Source organism: Osmerus mordax, chromosome 6 (assembly GCF_038355195.1).
Source record: "Osmerus mordax isolate fOsmMor3 chromosome 6, fOsmMor3.pri, whole genome shotgun sequence".
NCBI lineage: Eukaryota > Metazoa > Chordata > Actinopteri > Osmeriformes > Osmeridae > Osmerus > Osmerus mordax.
Genome location: NC_090055.1, coordinates 6,451,367 through 6,469,978, shown reverse-complemented (window position 1 = coordinate 6,469,978; position 18,612 = coordinate 6,451,367). Strand labels below are relative to the sequence as shown.

General features: G+C 43.0%; 4 protein-coding genes across 4 annotated transcripts; 3 read left to right on the top strand and 1 right to left on the bottom strand.

The window, feature by feature from the left end:
• Positions 1–367: 367 nt before the first annotated feature.
• Positions 368–3,582, bottom strand: aste1a (asteroid homolog 1a). Its single transcript, XM_067238101.1, has 3 exons — positions 2,287–3,582; positions 1,702–2,087; positions 368–1,030 (listed from the first exon to the last, which is right to left on the bottom strand). The coding sequence occupies exons 1-3, from the start codon at positions 3,580–3,582 to the stop codon at positions 610–612; spliced, it is 2,103 nt and encodes a 700-aa protein (XP_067094202.1). The 3' UTR covers positions 368–609.
• Positions 3,583–6,525: 2,943 nt separating this feature from the next.
• Positions 6,526–7,993, top strand: rpp25l (ribonuclease P/MRP 25 subunit-like). The gene is made up of 2 exons (XM_067238452.1): positions 6,526–6,643; positions 7,046–7,993. The coding sequence occupies exon 2, from the start codon at positions 7,065–7,067 to the stop codon at positions 7,749–7,751; it is 687 nt and encodes a 228-aa protein (XP_067094553.1). The 5' UTR covers positions 6,526–6,643; positions 7,046–7,064; the 3' UTR covers positions 7,752–7,993.
• Positions 7,994–9,418: 1,425 nt separating this feature from the next.
• Positions 9,419–14,278, top strand: LOC136944796 (gamma-aminobutyric acid type B receptor subunit 2-like). Its single transcript, XM_067238697.1, has 18 exons — positions 9,419–9,508; positions 9,662–9,829; positions 10,000–10,095; positions 10,240–10,305; positions 10,430–10,618; positions 10,723–10,965; positions 11,086–11,146; positions 11,227–11,304; positions 11,515–11,665; positions 11,794–11,926; positions 12,010–12,105; positions 12,238–12,360; positions 12,473–12,583; positions 12,763–12,987; positions 13,126–13,329; positions 13,515–13,635; positions 13,852–13,942; positions 14,173–14,278. The coding sequence occupies exons 1-18, from the start codon at positions 9,434–9,436 to the stop codon at positions 14,276–14,278; spliced, it is 2,337 nt and encodes a 778-aa protein (XP_067094798.1). The 5' UTR covers positions 9,419–9,433.
• Positions 14,279–14,871: 593 nt separating this feature from the next.
• Positions 14,872–16,016, top strand: LOC136944751 (uncharacterized). The gene is made up of 4 exons (XM_067238641.1): positions 14,872–14,987; positions 15,082–15,229; positions 15,563–15,671; positions 15,819–16,016. The coding sequence occupies exons 1-4, from the start codon at positions 14,909–14,911 to the stop codon at positions 15,948–15,950; spliced, it is 468 nt and encodes a 155-aa protein (XP_067094742.1). The 5' UTR covers positions 14,872–14,908; the 3' UTR covers positions 15,951–16,016.
• The last annotated feature ends 2,596 nt before the right edge of the window (positions 16,017–18,612 follow it).

Below are 18,612 nucleotides of genomic sequence, written 5' to 3'. Positions count from 1 at the left end.
AGGCATATTTTTCGGATGAAAACGAATACACTTACAGTAGATGATATCAATGTATGCCTATTCAGCTTAACGTCTGGTAAAATTTAAGTTTTTCTGTTTAATTGTACAATTATGATAGCTGTCCCCGCTACCTATTGTTTGGAAGGATAAACAAACTGCGTTGGGATGCTAGCTTTTTATAATGATAATGATATATTAAAAAGTTTTATAAATCTTTTAAATGTCTGGCTGTCTGATTCTTCTCTCATTTCACAATCTGTTCTTGATTTCAGATCTATTCTTGTTCTCAAAAAGTACAAATTGTGTGGTTATGCACAGAGGGCTGTTTGTTTTCGAAGACATTGGTCCATTCTTACGATTTGGGTAACTTATCAAAAGTTTATTTTTTTGCACAATTTAAATCAATACATTAAATGTGAAAACATGTTAATTACATTTCAAATAGCATACAAACACAAATAAACATTTAAAATTGAGGAGATTTACAAAAACATTTGGAAGTCCATTATTTCTTTCCTATCAATACATTTCTTTCCTATCAATACATTTATTTACATTCCTAAAGCAATTAATTCCTATATTTTGAATATTTTGAATATAAAGGTATTCTCAGATCCAGCCTTTCTTGTCCCGGAGCTTTAACAATTCTGGGTTCGGAATTTTCTGGGCCCTGGACTTGGTATTGTGCCGAGTTTTCACTGAGACGACCCAGCCCGGGTCTTCAGCAGGAGTGTCCTTTATCTTCCTCTCTCTCAAGGTATCCTCCTCTTCCTTCTGCTCCTCCTGCATCGCCAGCCTCTGCAGATTGGGTGTGAGTTCATACATTGGTTCCCGTGGCAATGTCCTGCCCCGAGCTGCACCTCTGGTTGTCGTGGAGATGATGGATCTGCAGTCCTGGGAGAGGAGCACAGTGTCCAGGAGGGCCTTGTACAGCGGCCCAGCAATGGGGCCTCCATCCAGGATAAACTCCGGGCTCGCCCCACTTCTCAGTTCAACCACTAGGGGGTGCACAAGAGTGCCCTTGTAGAGCCTGGTCAACAACAAAGACAATGTTAGTGCTAACACTAGTTCAAGTTCAAGTCTTTTATTGTCAGATGCACAGAACAACACAAGGTCAGACTGGACACTGAAATTCTTTGGATAAGACAACGCAAAGCAACTTGGCATAACATAACATATAAGTACCCAGAACATAGATTACATCTATGATAACAGATTACATCTATGATAAGATAGAATGTAATAAACCTCTTAAATATACAAAATAATATACAATATACAAGAAAGTATACTTAAACTCTAATACACATAACAACCTATACTAACCTTATAAACATATACTAACCTAAAGACAAGTGGGGTACAATTAGTGCAATATAGCTGATAGTGCAACCAGTAGCTGAAGGAAAAATGTAACTGTACAAACACAGTGCCTTTGTTGAAGAACAAATCCACTTTTCTACAGTCATAAACCCAACATTCACTGTTTAGTTTGGTTATACATTTACGCAAGTTGTTATGCTACAGGATATAGTGGCTGTATATGACAAGTTCTTATCAAATGCATCTGTTCAAAGCAGCAAAAAAATGAATATTTGACTATAATGAGAAGAACCTTTGTTAATGATTTGCTTAATCACATGATAAAAGTCCAATTTCAGTGCAAAGGTCTCATCAGTTATAGTTAGGGTTCCAGTTTACCTTGCACATTCTGTCTCCACTAGGGGGAAGCATAGCAGCTGGTTCAAGTTGAGGCTGTCTCTAAAGCAGGCCTGCCATTGGCTGTAGGCATGGGCCACATCCAGGTCCAGCTTCCGTGTACATCTCTGGACTATTCCTTCAAACCTCTGCAGCACCAGGTCCTGTGTGTCCCCACCTCTGTTCTTCTTCTTCTGTCTGCACAGTTCTCCATAGACCATGCCCAGGAGCAGGGCCTGCAGGAGGGGCAGGTCAGGGGGAGGGTCTGCGTGTCTCATCCAATAGCAGGTGACGCTTACAGGCAGACGCAGGTGAGGCGGGATGCTAGTCAGAGACTGAGTCACTCCCAGGGTCTCTAACATCACCGTCAGACGATCTGGGAGGTGGGCCTGCAGGACGGAGAGGAGAGCTAGACTGAAGCCTTTGGCTCAAAAAATACTGTAACCTGGGTTACAACAGGTTTGGAGTCTATTTCAAATTTACTCAGTCAATTAAGCTGAAGTTTGTTTTAATCATCAGTCTTTCAAAATCCTTTCAATCTTTTAGACAAGTACTGAAATGTTGCATCATATATATATATATTTTTACCTTATCCAGAGTGTCCAGCTGCAGCTTTTGTACAGGCCCGCTGAAGATAGGCTTGATCATGTGACTAATCAGATTCAGGCCATCTCTGTCATACTCCTCAACCATACACTGTCCCGTCTCCATCGAAGCAGGGGATCTCCCACCCAGTAGCAGCCCGTACAATATCTGCCGTATGGGCCTTGAGGTGATTTTTCCACTGGGTAAGCTGATGTCCTCTACCTGGGAACTCTGTACCACCCTTCTAAAGAGTATAACGTCAATGACGTCCGAGGGGAGCTTCCCCTGCGTCAGGGATAGGAGGGCCCAGTCTGGCAACACCTTCACAGGCTCTGGAATATTGGAAGGTGGGGTCCCGTTCCTGAAGAACTCCCCCAATGAGCTAGGAGATAGTTTGTACTCTTCCATGCTCAACATGAAGGCTTGTTCTGTTTGTTTCGTTTTCACCCTATCACCGTCATCCATTAACTTGAGCACAGCGTTCAAGGCATTCTTCTCATTTTTTAAACTGCCTAACCAGTTGAGCAAGCCGTCAAGATTGGCAAATCTCCCACTCAGCTTCGAGTATTCAGCCCATTTTACGGACAAGCCCCGGCTGGCGAGATTGACATAATCGTTTCCTGAAATGGAGGCAAAAATTGGTAGTAGAGACCGGTTGATATTGAACCAAGAGCAGAATCTTTCTTGAGTGAAGAGTTTGGCAGGAATACCCGTCTTCAAGCCCCCTTGCTTCCACTTGAAATGTGAGATGGGTAAAAGTCCTGCTGGGACGTCGAATATGTAGAAGTCGCTGTCATTGGAGAGCACAGGGCAGTTCCACTCCCTTGCCAGTGAGGCTATTTCTCTGTCTGCTTCAGCGATGCTCGTTGCAAAAGGTACTTTCAATCTGGTGAGGACCTGTGAGAACACACGTTTAATGATGAGTGGCAAGACATTACCTCTGCGTCCCACTGACACGTCGTGAGCTTTGTGAATCTTTTCTTCAGCTCGTTGTTTCAGAGTCTCAAACTTCTTGTCTGTGTAGTCAGACCCACCATCAACAACAACATAGGGTTCAATCCCATTTTCTCTCAGAGCCTTGATAAACCCACAGATGAGACCCTCGAAAGAATCATAGTCTCCCCCGTGACTCTGGTCCAGTTGTTCATCAAAATAAAGTAAGTAGTACAGATTACAGCCATCGATTACCAGTTTGTTGTTCTTGAAGGAAACATCTTGTAAAATGTGTCCATTGTCATCCACTAAACTGGTCAGTCCTCTGACACCCATGATGTGCTCTCTGTCTTTTCCAAATGTCATGAGTACACTGGAATTTATAGGGATAGTCACGGTCACAATTCTTTAAGTTTCAGTTTTCTTACATCACTCATGATTGTCATCAACCCCTCCCAGTGTTTTTTTTTGGGGAAACAAACCTACATGGCCCTGTGTGAAAAGGTTATTTCCCCCTACAACCTAATAACTGGTTGGGCCACCCTTAGCAGCAACAACTGCAATCAAGCGTTTGCGATAACTTGCAATTAGTCTTTTAAAGCGCTGTGGAGGAATTGTTGCCAACTCAACTCAGAATTGTTGTAATTCAGCTACATTGGAGGGAGTTCGAGCATGAACTGCCTTTTTAAGGTCATGCCACAGCATCTCAATAGGATTCAGGTCAGGACTTTGACTAGGCCACTCCAAAGTCTTCATTTAGTTTTTCTTCAGCCATTCATAGGTGGACTTGCTGGTGTGTTTTGGATCATTGTCCTGCTGCAGAACTCAAGTTCGCTTCAGCTTGAGGTCACACACAGATGGCCGGACATTCTCCTTTAGGATTTATTGGTAGACAGCAGAATTCATGGTTCCATTTATCACAGCAACTCTTCCAGGTCCCTGAAGCAGCAAAACAGCCCTAGACCATCACACTACCACCACCATATTTTACTTTTGGTATGATGTTATTTGTCTGAAATGCAGTGTTTCTTTTACGCCAGATGTAATGGGACACACCTTTCAAAAGGTTCATCTTTTGACTCGTCACTCCACAGAGTATTTTCCCAAAAGTCTTGGGGATCATCAAGATGTTTGTCTTATATTTAAATGTGTTTGATCTGAAACATTTAAGTGTGACAAACATGCAAAAAAATAGGAAATATGGAAGGGGGCAAACACTTTTTCACACCACTGTATATATTGACAGTATTGAGTGTATGGGGTTAGTACTAGTGCAATCACAGTTTCATAAATGACATTCGTCATACACAACAGGTAGCATAGCTTAACCAGTATTAAAAAAATATTACAAAATCCCCAAACGTTTTTGAGAGAACACTGTATGTGCATGTTTCGCGTATTCAAATACCATAATAGCCTATGCTATTGGAAGGATGTATCTCAGAATCAGACTTCGGTTTATTCTCCATGTATGTTATACAAACACGGAATTTACTGTGGCAGGGAGGTGCAAACACTGAACATATACGAATCTTAAATTAAGTAAAAGTACAATCTAAGAATAATAAGTAAATATTAAAAAATAAGAATAAGAATGAGCAGCGTGAGTGGTCAACATAGTGCAATCAGATACTGAGATAAGGTGGCTTATGCATACTGTAATTGCCATTAGATGGACTTATAATAGTTAAGTAAATGAATGAATGTCAGTGGGAGTTGTTGGCCTTGTTGAAGAGGCCAGTAGCAGATGTAAAGAAACTGTTCTTATGGCGTGAGGTTTTGGTCCTGATGGACCGCAGCCTTCTGCCGGAGGGGAGTAGCTGGAACAGGGAGTGACCAGGGTGGGAGGGGTCGGCCACAATCTTCCTCGCACGCCTCAGGGTCCTCGAGGTGTGCAGGTCCTCGAGGGTAGGCAGATTGCAGCCGATCACCTTCTCAGCAGTGCGGATGATACGCTGCAGTCTGCTCTTGTCCTTGGCAGTGGCAGCAGCGTACCAGATGGTGATGGAAGAGGTGAGGATGGACTCAATGATGGCTGTGTAGAAGTGCACCATTGTCTTTGGCAGGTTGAATTTCTGATGATGATGATCATGTTGAAGGCAGAGCTGAAATCCACAAACAGGATCCTGGCGTAGGATGCTGGGGAGTCCAGGTACTTTAGGGTGAAGTGGAGGGCCATGTTAACGGCGTCATCCACAGACCTGTTGGCTCTGTAGGCAAACTGCAGTGGGTCCAGGAAAGGGTCTGTGATGGATTTGAGGTTTGCCAGCACAAGGCGCTCAAAAGACTTCATTACCACAGAGGTCAGGGCGATGGGTCTGTAGTCATTGAGTCCTGTTGGCCTTGGCTTTTTGGGCACAGGGATGATGGTGGAGGATTTGAGACAGGCTGGCACATGGCATGTCTCCAGGGAGGTGTTAAAGATGTTGGTAAACACCGGATGTTGGTAAACACCGGAGACAGCTGGTCAGCGCAGTGCTTGAGGGTGGCAGGAGAGACAGAGTCCGGCCCAGCTGCTTTGCGGGGGTTCTGCCTCTTGAAAAGTCTGTTACCTTCACCTCCTGAATGGAGAGAGTCGTCACTGTAGAGGGGGGAAGGGGGGAGGCCACATGGGTGGGAGGGGGTAGATCAGGACAGTCCAATTGTCTTTCAAATCTACAGTACTTGTTCAGGTCGTTGGCCAGGCGGGAGTCGTTAGTGGAGTGTGTGTTGGAATACAGCAGTCCTCACATAAGCTGATGTATGATGTCACAGCCTCTCTGGGTTCATCCAGACTATTGGTAGCAGTAGTGAACATATCTTAGTCAGTACAGTCCAAGCACGCCCGCAGATCCTCCATAGCGTCACTGGTCCACTGTTTTGATGTCCTCACAACAGGTTTACAGAGCTTTAATTTCTGCCTGTATGCAGGAATCAGATGGACCATGGTATGGTCAGAGTGACCCAGTGCTGCACGAGGGACGGCGTGGTAGGCTCTACTGACTGTAGTGTAGCAGTGATCCAGAGTGTTCTCTTCTCTGGTAGGGCATTTGATGAATTGTCTGTATTTAGGGAGTTCGTGGCTGAGATTACCTTTGTTAAAGTCGCCGAGTACGATAACAATCTCTCTCTCTAATATAAGTCTATATTCATACACGTAGATATTCATATGAATATCTACGTGTGTGCGTGCGTGTTTTCAGAGGTAACACGTATGTCTTTAGTTTCTGCAATTTCAGGATCGAAAACGAAACAGCGTTGCTTCAGATCAGCTGATAGCAAGATGTAAGGGATAGGTTTGCCCATGCGCACAGAGTACTGCTATGGCTGTGGGGCCGGAAGCTTCAAGCATGTGGACAGCAGTCACTGATCAGGCACATTTTTCGGATGAAAACAAATACACTTACAGTAGATGATATCAATGTATGCCTATTCAGCTTAACGTCTGGTAAGACTAAAGGGTTTCTGTTTAATTTTACAATTATAATAGCTGTCCCCGCTACCTATTGATTGGAAGGATAAACAAACTACGTTGGGATGCTAGCTTTTTTAGCCAACTTTAAGCTCAATAGCTACCTAGCTAACTGTCCAGCAATTATACAAATTACATTAAAATATATATATATATATATATATATATATATATATATATATATATAGTATTTGGGTCCATTGTTCAGATGTGTGCAGTTATTCAAAATATGACCGTGATTATAACTCTTAACGTTAACAAGCTAGAACTCCAGAATAGTATAACACAATATAACTTGCATTCCACATTCATTTTTTGGGCCGCTATTTATAGATAAAATACTTTATTTCTCTTTCCTCATTCTGTCTACCATTGAAGAAAGAGATTTATAATCGACATGGAGAACTACAGCCATGCCAGGACGGTGGAGCAGCCCTGCCTCTGCCCTTTCCCTGGCCTCCCCGCCGACACGCCGCAGGTGCGGGTCAAAGACGGCAGCAAAATCCGCAACATCATGCGCTATGCCTTCAGCCGTATGGGGCCAAAGCCCAAGACAGCCTGCAATGAAACAAGGCAACTTAAGACTGGTGAAGGAGGCGGTTCTTTAGGAGTCCAGGAGGAGGGAGTGAGCAGCGCACCTATGCTGGATAAACTTCCCTGCCGTCAAATAGTCTTTACAGGGACAGGTAGAGGTGTTTCCAAGACAATAACATGTGTGGAAATTCTGAAGCGACGGGTGACAGGACTTTACCAGCACACTAAGCTGATGTACAGCACTGTGTTGGAGGTTTGGGAGCCCCTGGAGCCAGGGGCAGGCCTGGACAGTCTCACTGTCAGTCGAAACCTGCCTGCCATCTGGGTTCTCCTTTCCATGGACCCCTTGGATGCCAGCCTTCCTGGGTACCAGGCCCCAGGGAACTACGAGGCTCTGTGGGCACAAGCTGCCAAGGAGGAAGGAGGGGTGGCTGGAGGACTGAGGCATGGACAGAGGAGGAAGAGAGGAGGAGGAGGAAGCGGACGAGGTAAAGGTGGACCTGTTCGACCGGCTGGTCGATCACGAGAGCCCAGTAAAGGCCAGACTTGAGCTGGTGTCAAAGATGTTCTTTTTTCCGCTGTTTGGGTGGAGGAAGATACTACTCATCCGTCACATGCTGTAGTTTCCTGGTGTCTGTAATGAAAAGAGTTTACTTTAATATCTTGGAAAACTTGATACTGTTTGAAAGCCAAGGAGAAAAAATTCAATTATTTCATTTTAAGTGAATTCATGTTGACTTTTGGTTTGTCTTTACTGCAAATAGGAAAATAAATTTTGTCCCACAATCTTTATTTCTGTATATTTTCTATATAGATTATTGATGACTGACTGTGCTTGACAACCCCACATTCACTGTGCCCACGTTATCTGTAAAGGAGTTGTAGGCTATATTTAGCTTTTCAGGGTTCTTTGTATTAAGTTCAATGTAAATGTACACACTGTACATGTGTACCTGTACTAACAGGTACACACTGAATTTGTTGATCCTGCACTTCTTGACAAAATCCTAGTGGCCTAAACCTTAAATAAAAAATTGAAACCTATTATAGTCCTAATCCTGTAAGAACTTTAAAGACAAAGACATATTTTTTGCCCTCTGCTGGAATACCAATGAAAGTGCATTAATTCCGTACTTGTTCTTATTCATACAACATTCATTTGTAAAAAGAAATTATACAACTTTTTTTCACTGGTAATTATCATCTAGTTTTTATTTTATTAGAGTAATTCTGCTTGGACAGAACATGAGTATTACATAGTTCCCATACTGTAAAATCTAAAGTTATGTAAATACATTTTAAATAATCATGGAAGAGGTCAATAGAGTTTCATGGATTGAATAAACATGCTACTGTTGAGTATCCTTTTAGAAACTGTGCCAAGGTGATCCGTTGTGGTCCAGATTAAGTCAAAAGCCAATTGTCATTATGGAATTAGGTATTAGGGGTTAACCATATGTTTGAAAGTACAGACATAATGTGTATAAGTTGCTAACATCATTTTCAGTTCTAGAGGTTAGAGAAATGCAAATGTAAACAATCCGTTGAAGTGACCATGATCAAGTCAGGTCATGTGTTACGGCCTGAGACCAAGGCCACAGCATTACAGCCAAGTAGGAGTGTGTGTCGAGGAGTGGAGGATTACCACCATGGCAGATGTAGGTGATCTGTTGTTGCCAGATCTTTATCCTGTTAACCCTTCGTGGGGTTCTCTTGAGGTAGCACCGTTTGACTGGACAGCAGTTGAGGATTACTAGTGGGTTAGAGGTGCAGATTTTCTTGCGGGTAAGAGTATCTAAGCAGGAAGGAGAATCGCCTCAGAAACAGAAGGAATGGGTGGATGTGTAGCCTTGACTCTCATATGGCTGCTGGTGGTGCCCTCTGGAGCCCAGATCCGCCATCCCCTTCCAGTGTTGTGGATCACACCTCACACCGGCCGGCCAGGACTAGAGAACCTCACCGCTACGGTGCTGCCAGCCGTCCAGATAGCTCTGCAGGACCTCAGCACGCAGCCTCCACCTCTCAGAAACTATGAAATTCAATTTGACGTCATCGATTCTGAGGTAATGATTTCTGTTTTGGTAATCAAGAGACCGTTGACACTTGTTACACAGCATTGTGACAGACTTTTAGATAACCTGCAGTCCATGTTGTTTTTGACTTGTCTAGTGTGACAGTGCCAAAGGACTTAAAGCCTTCTTTGATGCCATATGGAATGGGACCAAGTACTCAATGGTTTTTGGAGGTGTGTGTCCATCTGTGACCTCCACAATTGCACAATCTGTGCAGAATTGGAATCTTGTGCAGGTATCCCTCTCAATCACCAACACATGGATCTTTATCAAAGCTCTCTGGAGAACACTTCCTCTTCAGTCCAGTTTGATACTTGTTTGAAAGAATGTTCATTGCTCTCTCACAGTGTTTTCCTTTTTCACATATTGGCCCTGTGACATTTCTCAGCTGTCATTTGCTGCCAGCGCAGCTGTTTTAGCTGACAGGGAGAGGTACCCCAACTTCTTCTGCACCATACCCTCAGACGCTGCCGTGAGCCGGTCTGTGGTGCGGATCCTCTCTCAGTACAGGTGGAGCAGGGTGGGCGTCCTCACGGACGGACAGAACATCTTAGAGGTGAATACTGACATAACACCTTTTTTGATCAGTTTAAAAGACTGAAAAAGTATTACAGGCCGTACATAGTGTCTTAGTCGATGAATATTAGATTGAATAGAATAGTAACAGACGGAATGGAATAACACATGAAAATGAACTTATAATTTGCTGCTTCTTTTTTGAAATAGAAAGATCTGACTACAAAACTCAGGGAAGCTAAAATTGATGTGGCAATCATTGAAAGACTCTCTAACAGTACCTGCATCCATTTAAAAAAGCTTAAGGTAACCAGTGTGTTTGTTCTTCTTGATTCTGGTATAATTGTTTCACTGGTGACAGGTGCAGTAAGATGACATATTATGTGCATTTGACCTTGAGGTTTAGATTAATATGTTTTAGATTTAAAATAATCATAGTTGGTTCCACAGGACAATGATGTACGGATAATTATTGGTCTTTTTGATGAAAAGTTGGCTTCCAAAGTATTTTGCTGCGTGAGTCCAGATTTTCAACTTTTCGTAGAGTAGTCCCGTATTAGTTAATACAGTAGTTAATCATATCCTTATATCTGAATGCATGATCAGTGTCGTCCTAAAAAAAACATTGTTTCACCTGCAGGTTCACAACCTCAACATGTTTGGCAGGAAGTACCAGTGGATTTTACCAAGTGGGTACAAACAGGGGTGGTGGGAGGACTCCAACATCTCCACATGTTCCTCAAAGAGTCTGCTGATAGCAATAGAAGGCTACATTAGTGTGGACCTCAAACATTTGAGCGACCGACAAATAAAAGGCATTTCAGGAAGGGTCAGTAGTCTTAGACTTCCCTTGTACACTGTACATAAACACAGCCTTGCCTCTGGTTTTGTGTTATGTAATTCAACACGTCGTTTCTTCTTTCCTTTGTGAAGACCCCACAGGAGTATGAGGGGGAATACAAACAGCAGCTATGGCAGCAACGGTTGGTGGGCAGCAAATTGCATGGATTTGCCTACGACGGAGTTTGGGCGATTGCACTAGCATTAACCCAGGTGATGGAGTCTATAAAGCACAGAGAGAGACACAACATCCACCGAAACTTCACAGTCAGCAACACAGAGCTGGAGCAAATGGTCTTGCATTCCATAAAGCAACTTCAATTTGAAGGAGTCACAGTAAGCCTGACGTTTTACAACATGCAGTATATAAATGCTTTAGACTGTTTTCACTGAGCCCCTGAGAGTATAGAAACGGTATATATTATACATCACACTAAGACCTTTTTCCACCAACAGGGTCCTGTTTTTTTCAGAAACGGACAGCGAATGGGAAGTCTCAAGTTAAGCCAGCTTCAAGGTAAAGGTGTTTAAATGTAAAAGTGTTGTTGCGGAACCCTTGATTTGTGATCAAAGATCTGACTGTGGAGTGCTTTCCAGGGGGCCAAGAGGTTGAAGTGGGACTGTATAACACCAGTACTGAAGTCCTACAGCTGACCCGCAGAATGAGGTTTCAAGGTAAGAAACTGTTCACACCAAAGTTTGCAGGAGGCTGGACCTTTCTCATTAGGTTTCCTGAGGAGCAAAAAGGTTCATGTGGCAGTCCTCCGCTTGTTTTGAAGTATTGTTCAGGTGAAATAGCTGCACAGCTGTTTAGCTGCGTTGCCTGGCACTGTCTTGTCAGCCAGATCATAAACGTTTTGGTCCTGCTGGTGTTGTCCGTGGCAGGAGCTGGTCCAGCCAGAGACCGTACCACAGTCCGTCTACTCAGGAAGGGAGTCAGCCTGCCTCTCTATAGCATCCTGTCAGCCACCACAGGCTTAGCCATTATCACAGCCATCGGGTTCTTCTGCCTCAACATCAAGAACCGCACCCACAGGTCTGTTTGGATTTTTCATCAGTCGTACTAGCATTCTCAATTATCTCCTGTTTGTCCTCCTGACGGCACAGTTGGTTTGTTCAAGTTTGTTTTACAATCAAGTACACCTACTTCTCTCAACATGAAAGGTTAATGAAGACCTCTGGGCTGTTCCTGGACAACCTTATTTTCCTGGGGACAATACTGTCCTTCACCTCCATCTTCCTTTTCGGCCTTGATAGATCCCTGGTCTCAGACCACGATTTGCAGATCCTCTGCTCTGTAAGTATAGGCTTATTGCCTTTTTATTGAGGGATTTAGTAGACAGGATAAAATATTCCTAATGTCTTTTGTTTCCTTGTCAGGTGAGGACATGGTTTCTGTCCATAGGACACAGCATTACCTTTGCAGCTTTATTAGCCAAAATCTGGAGAGTGTACATGAATATGGAAATGAACAAGGTAGCATTTATCTTTATATTTTTTTCACATTTTTATCTAGATTGTTGTATCATAATGGTGGAATGAATGGATCAGTGCTGAGATAGCCCCCACCTCTAACCTACCAATCTCCGGACCCTGTTGTGTCCACAGAGCTCCAAGGCCAGAGATCCAGTAAAGGTGGTTGGCATGCTGCTGTTTGCGGATTTGGCCATACTGACCTGCTGGCAGGTTGTGGACCCACTCAGGCACACAGAGTCAGAGTCAGGCTGGGAGGTGAGGCTGGGCAACATGGACCTCTGGGATTTCCTGTCTGGGGTGTAAGGGTGCTGTTGTTTAACCTGTTGTGGTACAAGACATTGATCTTGTGTTCTTGTGTGTATTTCAGACTGATCCAAGTGATGAGGACATTGTAATAAGGCCTTTTATAACGTGCTGTGAAAGTAGAAGAATGAATTTATGGCTCACCATCATGTATGCTTACAAAGGGCCGGTGATGGTGAGTGGAGCATTAAGCTGTGTTGGAGCTGTACTACTGGGATGTTACTAGTACGACCTGCTTGATACGTTTTAGTCATAGGATTATTGTAATAAATATTGTTCCATTCTACATGGACTCTGTAAATGGAATCCACTCCTTGGTGTGTTTTAAGGATCTTTACTCCATGTCATCATCAGCTACTGGGGTGTTTTCTCGCCTGGAGCACCAGGAAGGTGCAGGAGCCTCCCTTGAATGATAGCGTGTACCTGGTAGGCAGCGTTCTCATCTTGACAGTGCTGTGTGTGTGCGGAGTGTCTGGCTACCATTTGACCAGCCACCAACCCGGTGTGCAGTTCTGCGTTCTCGCTGTCGCCATCCTGCTCTGCAACACCTCCATCATCTGTCTGCTGTTCTTGCCAAAGGTAGATCCCCCTCAGAAACCATGGATGAAATATCATGTCCATTGTTAGGCATTCCAGGCCTTATGGGCTGTAACTTGTATTATTTATGAATAAGATGGAATAGAGAAATGGAGCTGCACTGTCTTGTACTCTTTGTAGATTCTTAATATTAGGAACAGTCCTGTTGAAGCCAGCCAAACCACAGGGGTCCAGTCCCCACCCAAACAGAAGGAGTCAGGGAGTTGTACAGTCACTGACCAAGACCGGACCAGAGACCTCCAGACCACTGACGAAAACGAGACTGCTTCTCTGCTGGACAATCTGCAAATTGAAAACCAGCACCTCTGCGGGCAAATAACACAGGTGAAGAAGACGTAACATGACATTTCTGTCTTTCCATGAGGAATGGAGGCAAAATGTCTGGCAGGTGTTTTCTAGAGTATAGTTCCTTTCTTGTCTTTCATGTGTTTTTGGTTCAGCATTTAGACAATTTACAGTATGTTCATTATCCCCCAAACCCCCTCCCTCTCTCTATCTCTATCTCGTAGCTTGATGCAGAGTTAAAGATACTGGCTGTGCAATTACAAGAGAATCCTGAACAGGAGCCTAGCCCACAGGATGCTCATATGGCCCAGAGAGGAAGTAGTGGCTACTTCAGAGAGACCTCAGGTATAGCCCATCTATGTGCCTCCCGGCTCCTTGGCTGCTCTGTTTCAGGATTTACATTCAGGGATTTACAAACATCATTTCAAAACATCTACCCTCTAAAATAATTTTTTAAACCCAATTTCTTACGATGGTTTCCTAACATAAAAGTAAAAATGTCTCATTATACAATTATTGAAATGGATGAATGGGTATAAATACCCCAACTCTTTTTCTTAGGAGAGGGTAGATCACTGGTACAGCTGGAGCAGCAAGACCCGAACCAGGAGGATGTGTTTCAGTCGCTCCCTGACATCAACTCACCTGAACAGTGAGAAAACAACGCTTTGCTTTGCTCCACTAAGTCAATAGAATGGACATTGTATTTATATTATGATGCTCACGTTCTGGCTCAGTACTTTCTCTGACATGAATCTGCAGAAATTGGGCTGTTGTCAAGCCCCAGTACTCAAGACACATACTTGAGGATTTGTATACTGTACGTTTTGCACAAACAGCATGGACAGTATTTTAACCACTTCCTGGTTCTGTTCTTCACAGCGTCCAACGAAGAATGTCTGTCCAGCTGCCTATTCTGCATCACGCCTACCTTCCTGTCATTGGAGGAGTCAATGCTAGCTGCTCCAGTCTTCTGAGCCAAGCCTAATGCCCTGTTGTTGTCAATATTATGATCAATGTTATTACCAAAATGATTATGATGAACTCTGAAGCTCAAAATATTTCAACACAATGTAAGTGAATAGTTGCACAGGTTCGGCCTGTCATTATACTTTACATTTATAACAACCATCACATGTAATTAAAAGCACATTAATGGTCTGTGGAATAAACAGTATCCCAACCTCTTTTTAAAATCTTGAGCAGGGTCTTTACGATGTGTTGTTTTTGCTGTGTGGTCCTGCAATTATATATATATCTAGGATCTATTATTTGACCCTGATTTGAAAGGTCAGAAAATAATTGTTTGTAAAAGTCCAAGATTGCAGCAGACATGGTCTTAACCACAAGCTGTAATGCAACATTTTTGGGGAATTGGGTTGGATTTGTTTGTCTGGAACTTTTATGTTTTGTCAATTGTGTAGTTCCCCAAAAGCCAAATATTTGGCTTAGTAGCTTGGGCCTGGGCATGCACTTTGGACTGTGCTCATTTAGCAGCCCCCTGTCCACAAATCTTTCTGTGGAGACATCAACATGAGGAGGGGCCTCATGAAAAGCTAGACTGGATAAATAGGTGAAGTTCAGACAGGATAGGTGAGAAGTCACTTCAGAATCAGTCATGTTCTCAATTAGAGAAGTCGTTCTAGCTGCCCTGCTTACCTTGTTGGTAGTCGATGTTGACTCATCTTCTGGTGGAGGTAAGTTGTTTTCCCTCTGTTTAATGTCTATACTGTACATTATTTCTCAGGTTTATACTGATATTGTACCACCAAACACCTTCATTTTTGACAGGTGGCGGTTCATCTTATAACTTTGATCTGTCAAATGCGTCTGACCTGAGGAAGCTGTATAACTCCAAAGTGTATGAAGCTGACAGAATGAAGAGATCCCTGGATGGCATGTCCTTCCAGCTAGGACCACTGAGCCACTCTGGAGTCAGGTGAGTCATGGGATCAGGAGGTTAGAGGAAGTTCCATTCCAATAGGCCAGTACTGCATTCCTTTCTTTTTCTTTTCTTTTTTTTCTTTCTTTCTTTCTTTTTTTCTGTCTTTCTTTTTCTTTTTTTCTTTCTTTCTTCGTGTAAAAGAATTAAATAGGATTAGATGTGTTCAACTGCTGCTACAGTGCCAGTAAGGAGTTTCAGGTCTGAAAGTATGCACCAGTGTGTTCAAATAGTGCCAGAGGGATTTACGTCAGCATTGCAGCATCCTAATTGTTTACGGATGTGTTGGAATCGGATCCACTAACTCATGGGATGGTTGTTGGTCCTCAGAGTAACACTGAAGGACGGCACCAAGTGGCTTGTACACAAGGGGGGTGGATTTGGCCAGAGTTCTCAGACAGTGGTGGTTGCTGTACGACACATGAGCTCTGACTGGAATGCAAGTATCTTTTTTCCCAATGTTTGTAACCACATAGGGATATTATGGTTCTTCAAGAGATGCATGTTATGCTATGTGTTATAACATCATGATGATGGTAGTAACAACAACTTAATTTGTTTGTTTGTTGTTTCCTCTTTTCTTTAGATCATTGAGACCAAAAACTTTGGAGGGTGCAAGACTGTTTCTGACTTTGTCAAGGCTGGTGGCAGTGGCTACAGCCTCCTCTTTGACAACTGTCATATGGGAGCTGGTCGTATGTGGAAACAATGTGATTAACCTCCAGTATGAGATCAAAAAAAATGTTTCCATGTTTTATTGAAAAATAAAAGTTAAATACATTGATTCATTTGATTCTTTCTCACCTATAATGTGGGGGGGTGGGGGAGGTTAGGGATGGGGGGGGGGCATGTGAATGCAGCTGAGGAGAAACAGACAAATCCTCTTTCAGTCAAACGTCATGATAGCATTGTGTAACCATACAGGATACCTAATCCTATTCTCTAACCAGACACAGAAAACAGGACATCAAATCAAATTAGGGGCTGATGTAAGAGTAGCAGTGTGTTCCTACACTTTCCAAGAACAATTCAGATAAAATAGGTTGGTCTGTCCATAAACCTGTGTGTGTGTCATGTTGTGTGTGTGTGTGTGTGCGTGTCATGTTGTGTGTGTAGGATACAGTAACTTTAATCCACAATCTGGACACAGATGACATCTGTGGGTATAGGCTTGTCCTGGTGACATCATTAAAAGCAGAAAGGAGAGATCAGGCCCCTCCCTGTGACTCCCACATTGTGTGACTCTGATCTTGTGATAGGCTATCAGTGAATCCCACACTGGGGTAAGACAGAGACTGTGAGAGTTGCACGTAAGGACAAGCAACATCAGGATGGCAGCTTTTGTGTCGGTGAGTACTTCTAGACCTTTGTTGTCTACTTCTGTTTGTTTGATTCCATCCCTTTTACAGAGTTAATAACATGTACATCTTCATCTTTACAGAAGAATGACTACACTGTCTGTTACTTACAGAACCTTCTGTTATTTATGTTAATACATCAGTCTACATTCCATGTATTACTGTATACAATTACCGGTATTGATTTAATTTTAATATACTTCAAAGGCATTATGATGATTTCAATTATGTGCGTCATAGCAATACAGCTATCTTACACACTTTTATAAGAAATTAAGAAAACAAATAGAGTACCGTCGTGGAAAAGACAGTACTGTGTGGTGCAATGTAAGGATACTTTGTTGTTATGATTCTGTAGGTACAAATACAGGTTGTCATTGAGAAGTAGGTCTGGGACCAATTTAAAGCTCTCCAGAGAGCTGTCCTAAAACCCTGCTGGAAAGAGGCAGCAAGCTCGTCTAATGCAACAGCCCAACATCACAGTTGCAGCTGAATTATCTCCCTCAGCAGTGTCAGCTGCCTTCATGTCCATTACAGAGAGACACTCTGGGGCCCTGTGTTATATCCCGTGACCCCAGGCAGCAGAGGCTTTGAAGGAAACATTTAGCCTGGTTTTGGTTTCTTTTTTTAACTGATCTTTTTTTTCCGGCCTAAACTACCCTACTTTACTTCTGAATGAGTCTTCTTTATGAGTTAATATGTGTTTGTTTTCTGGGTACTTGAAGGAGGTATTTTTGTGGGGCCCATATTGAATAACCTGAAAATGTATCCATCTTCTCTTGCCTCTTCTCCTCTCCTTCAGCTGGCCACATGTCAACACTGCAACCTGTCCTCCAGACATGGTCTGGTGTACAGAGACTCCCTCTCGTCTCTCTCCAGGAACCTAATGGCTCCTAGGTTGGCCAGAACACACAGCCCACAGGTCAGAACACTGCCTCTGGGGGCCAGACGGACTCGCATCCTCCATCGGTCCTTCACAAGTGCCAAGCCTCGCTCCAAGGCTCCCAGGTAAATATCAGTGAAGGGAAATAAATGAGAAAAGGCTAGAGAGGAGGGTGAAAATAAACAGTAAACAAAAGTCACAGCTCAACTGTAAATAAGCAAAAATTATCTTCCTTCTTTCTCTCTCAATGACTGACTCCCTCAATTGTTCTTCCTCACAGGCTAGATACTCCAGAATCCATTGCTCTGGCTACATCTAGACCTCCCAATGTGAAGCATTTTGTTTTCGCTCACCTCCGAAAGCTTCTTTCGCTCAATCACAATCATAGTCGCAATGAAGGCAGACAGCTCTTATTCTGAGGGTCTTCTTCCACTCACATGGAATGGTCGTAGGTACACACCAACAGGTTTGTTCCACAAGGGGGCGCTCCAATATTTGAGTTGAGCAGAGAGGAGGTTGGAATGATGCTGGTCTGGTATGCGGTTCCGATGTAAGCTGTTGAGAGTCAGGAACACCCAGGACAATGCTGTCAGAGGTCCCTGAGGTGGCTGGCAGGAAATGGTTTAATATCTGTCAGAGGCGTGTGCTCAAGAAGGACAAGTTTCGTTGCAGCATAGACATTCTGTTTAAAGGCCTTTTTTTGCTGATTTGTGGTTATAATTTAAAGTAACATGATTTATGATTATTATTGCTCAATCTGCATGATACTGAGATGTACTACCTGGGCCTAAAGTCAGTAGAATCACAGATGTATGATTACTGCCAATGGAACAAAGCAGAGCAGAAGTCATTTTATAAGGCTTTTAAGTTATAAGTGAAACTAAGCATCTGTGATACTTGATGTATGATTTCAATTTCCATGTGCCCCAAATATAGTGTGTGCCTCAGTTAATTATAATAGCTAATTTAAATTTAAATTGGAGTTACAAATGGTCAAGCAATAAAGGTTGTCAAATGCATGAACAGGTCCAAAGAACACAGAGAATTTAGGAGTTATAGTGGTGTGGCAGACTGAGAATCAATGAAATATTTTGCTAAATTAAGCCTACTGTTTAGGTTGTGTAGCATGTTTACAATAA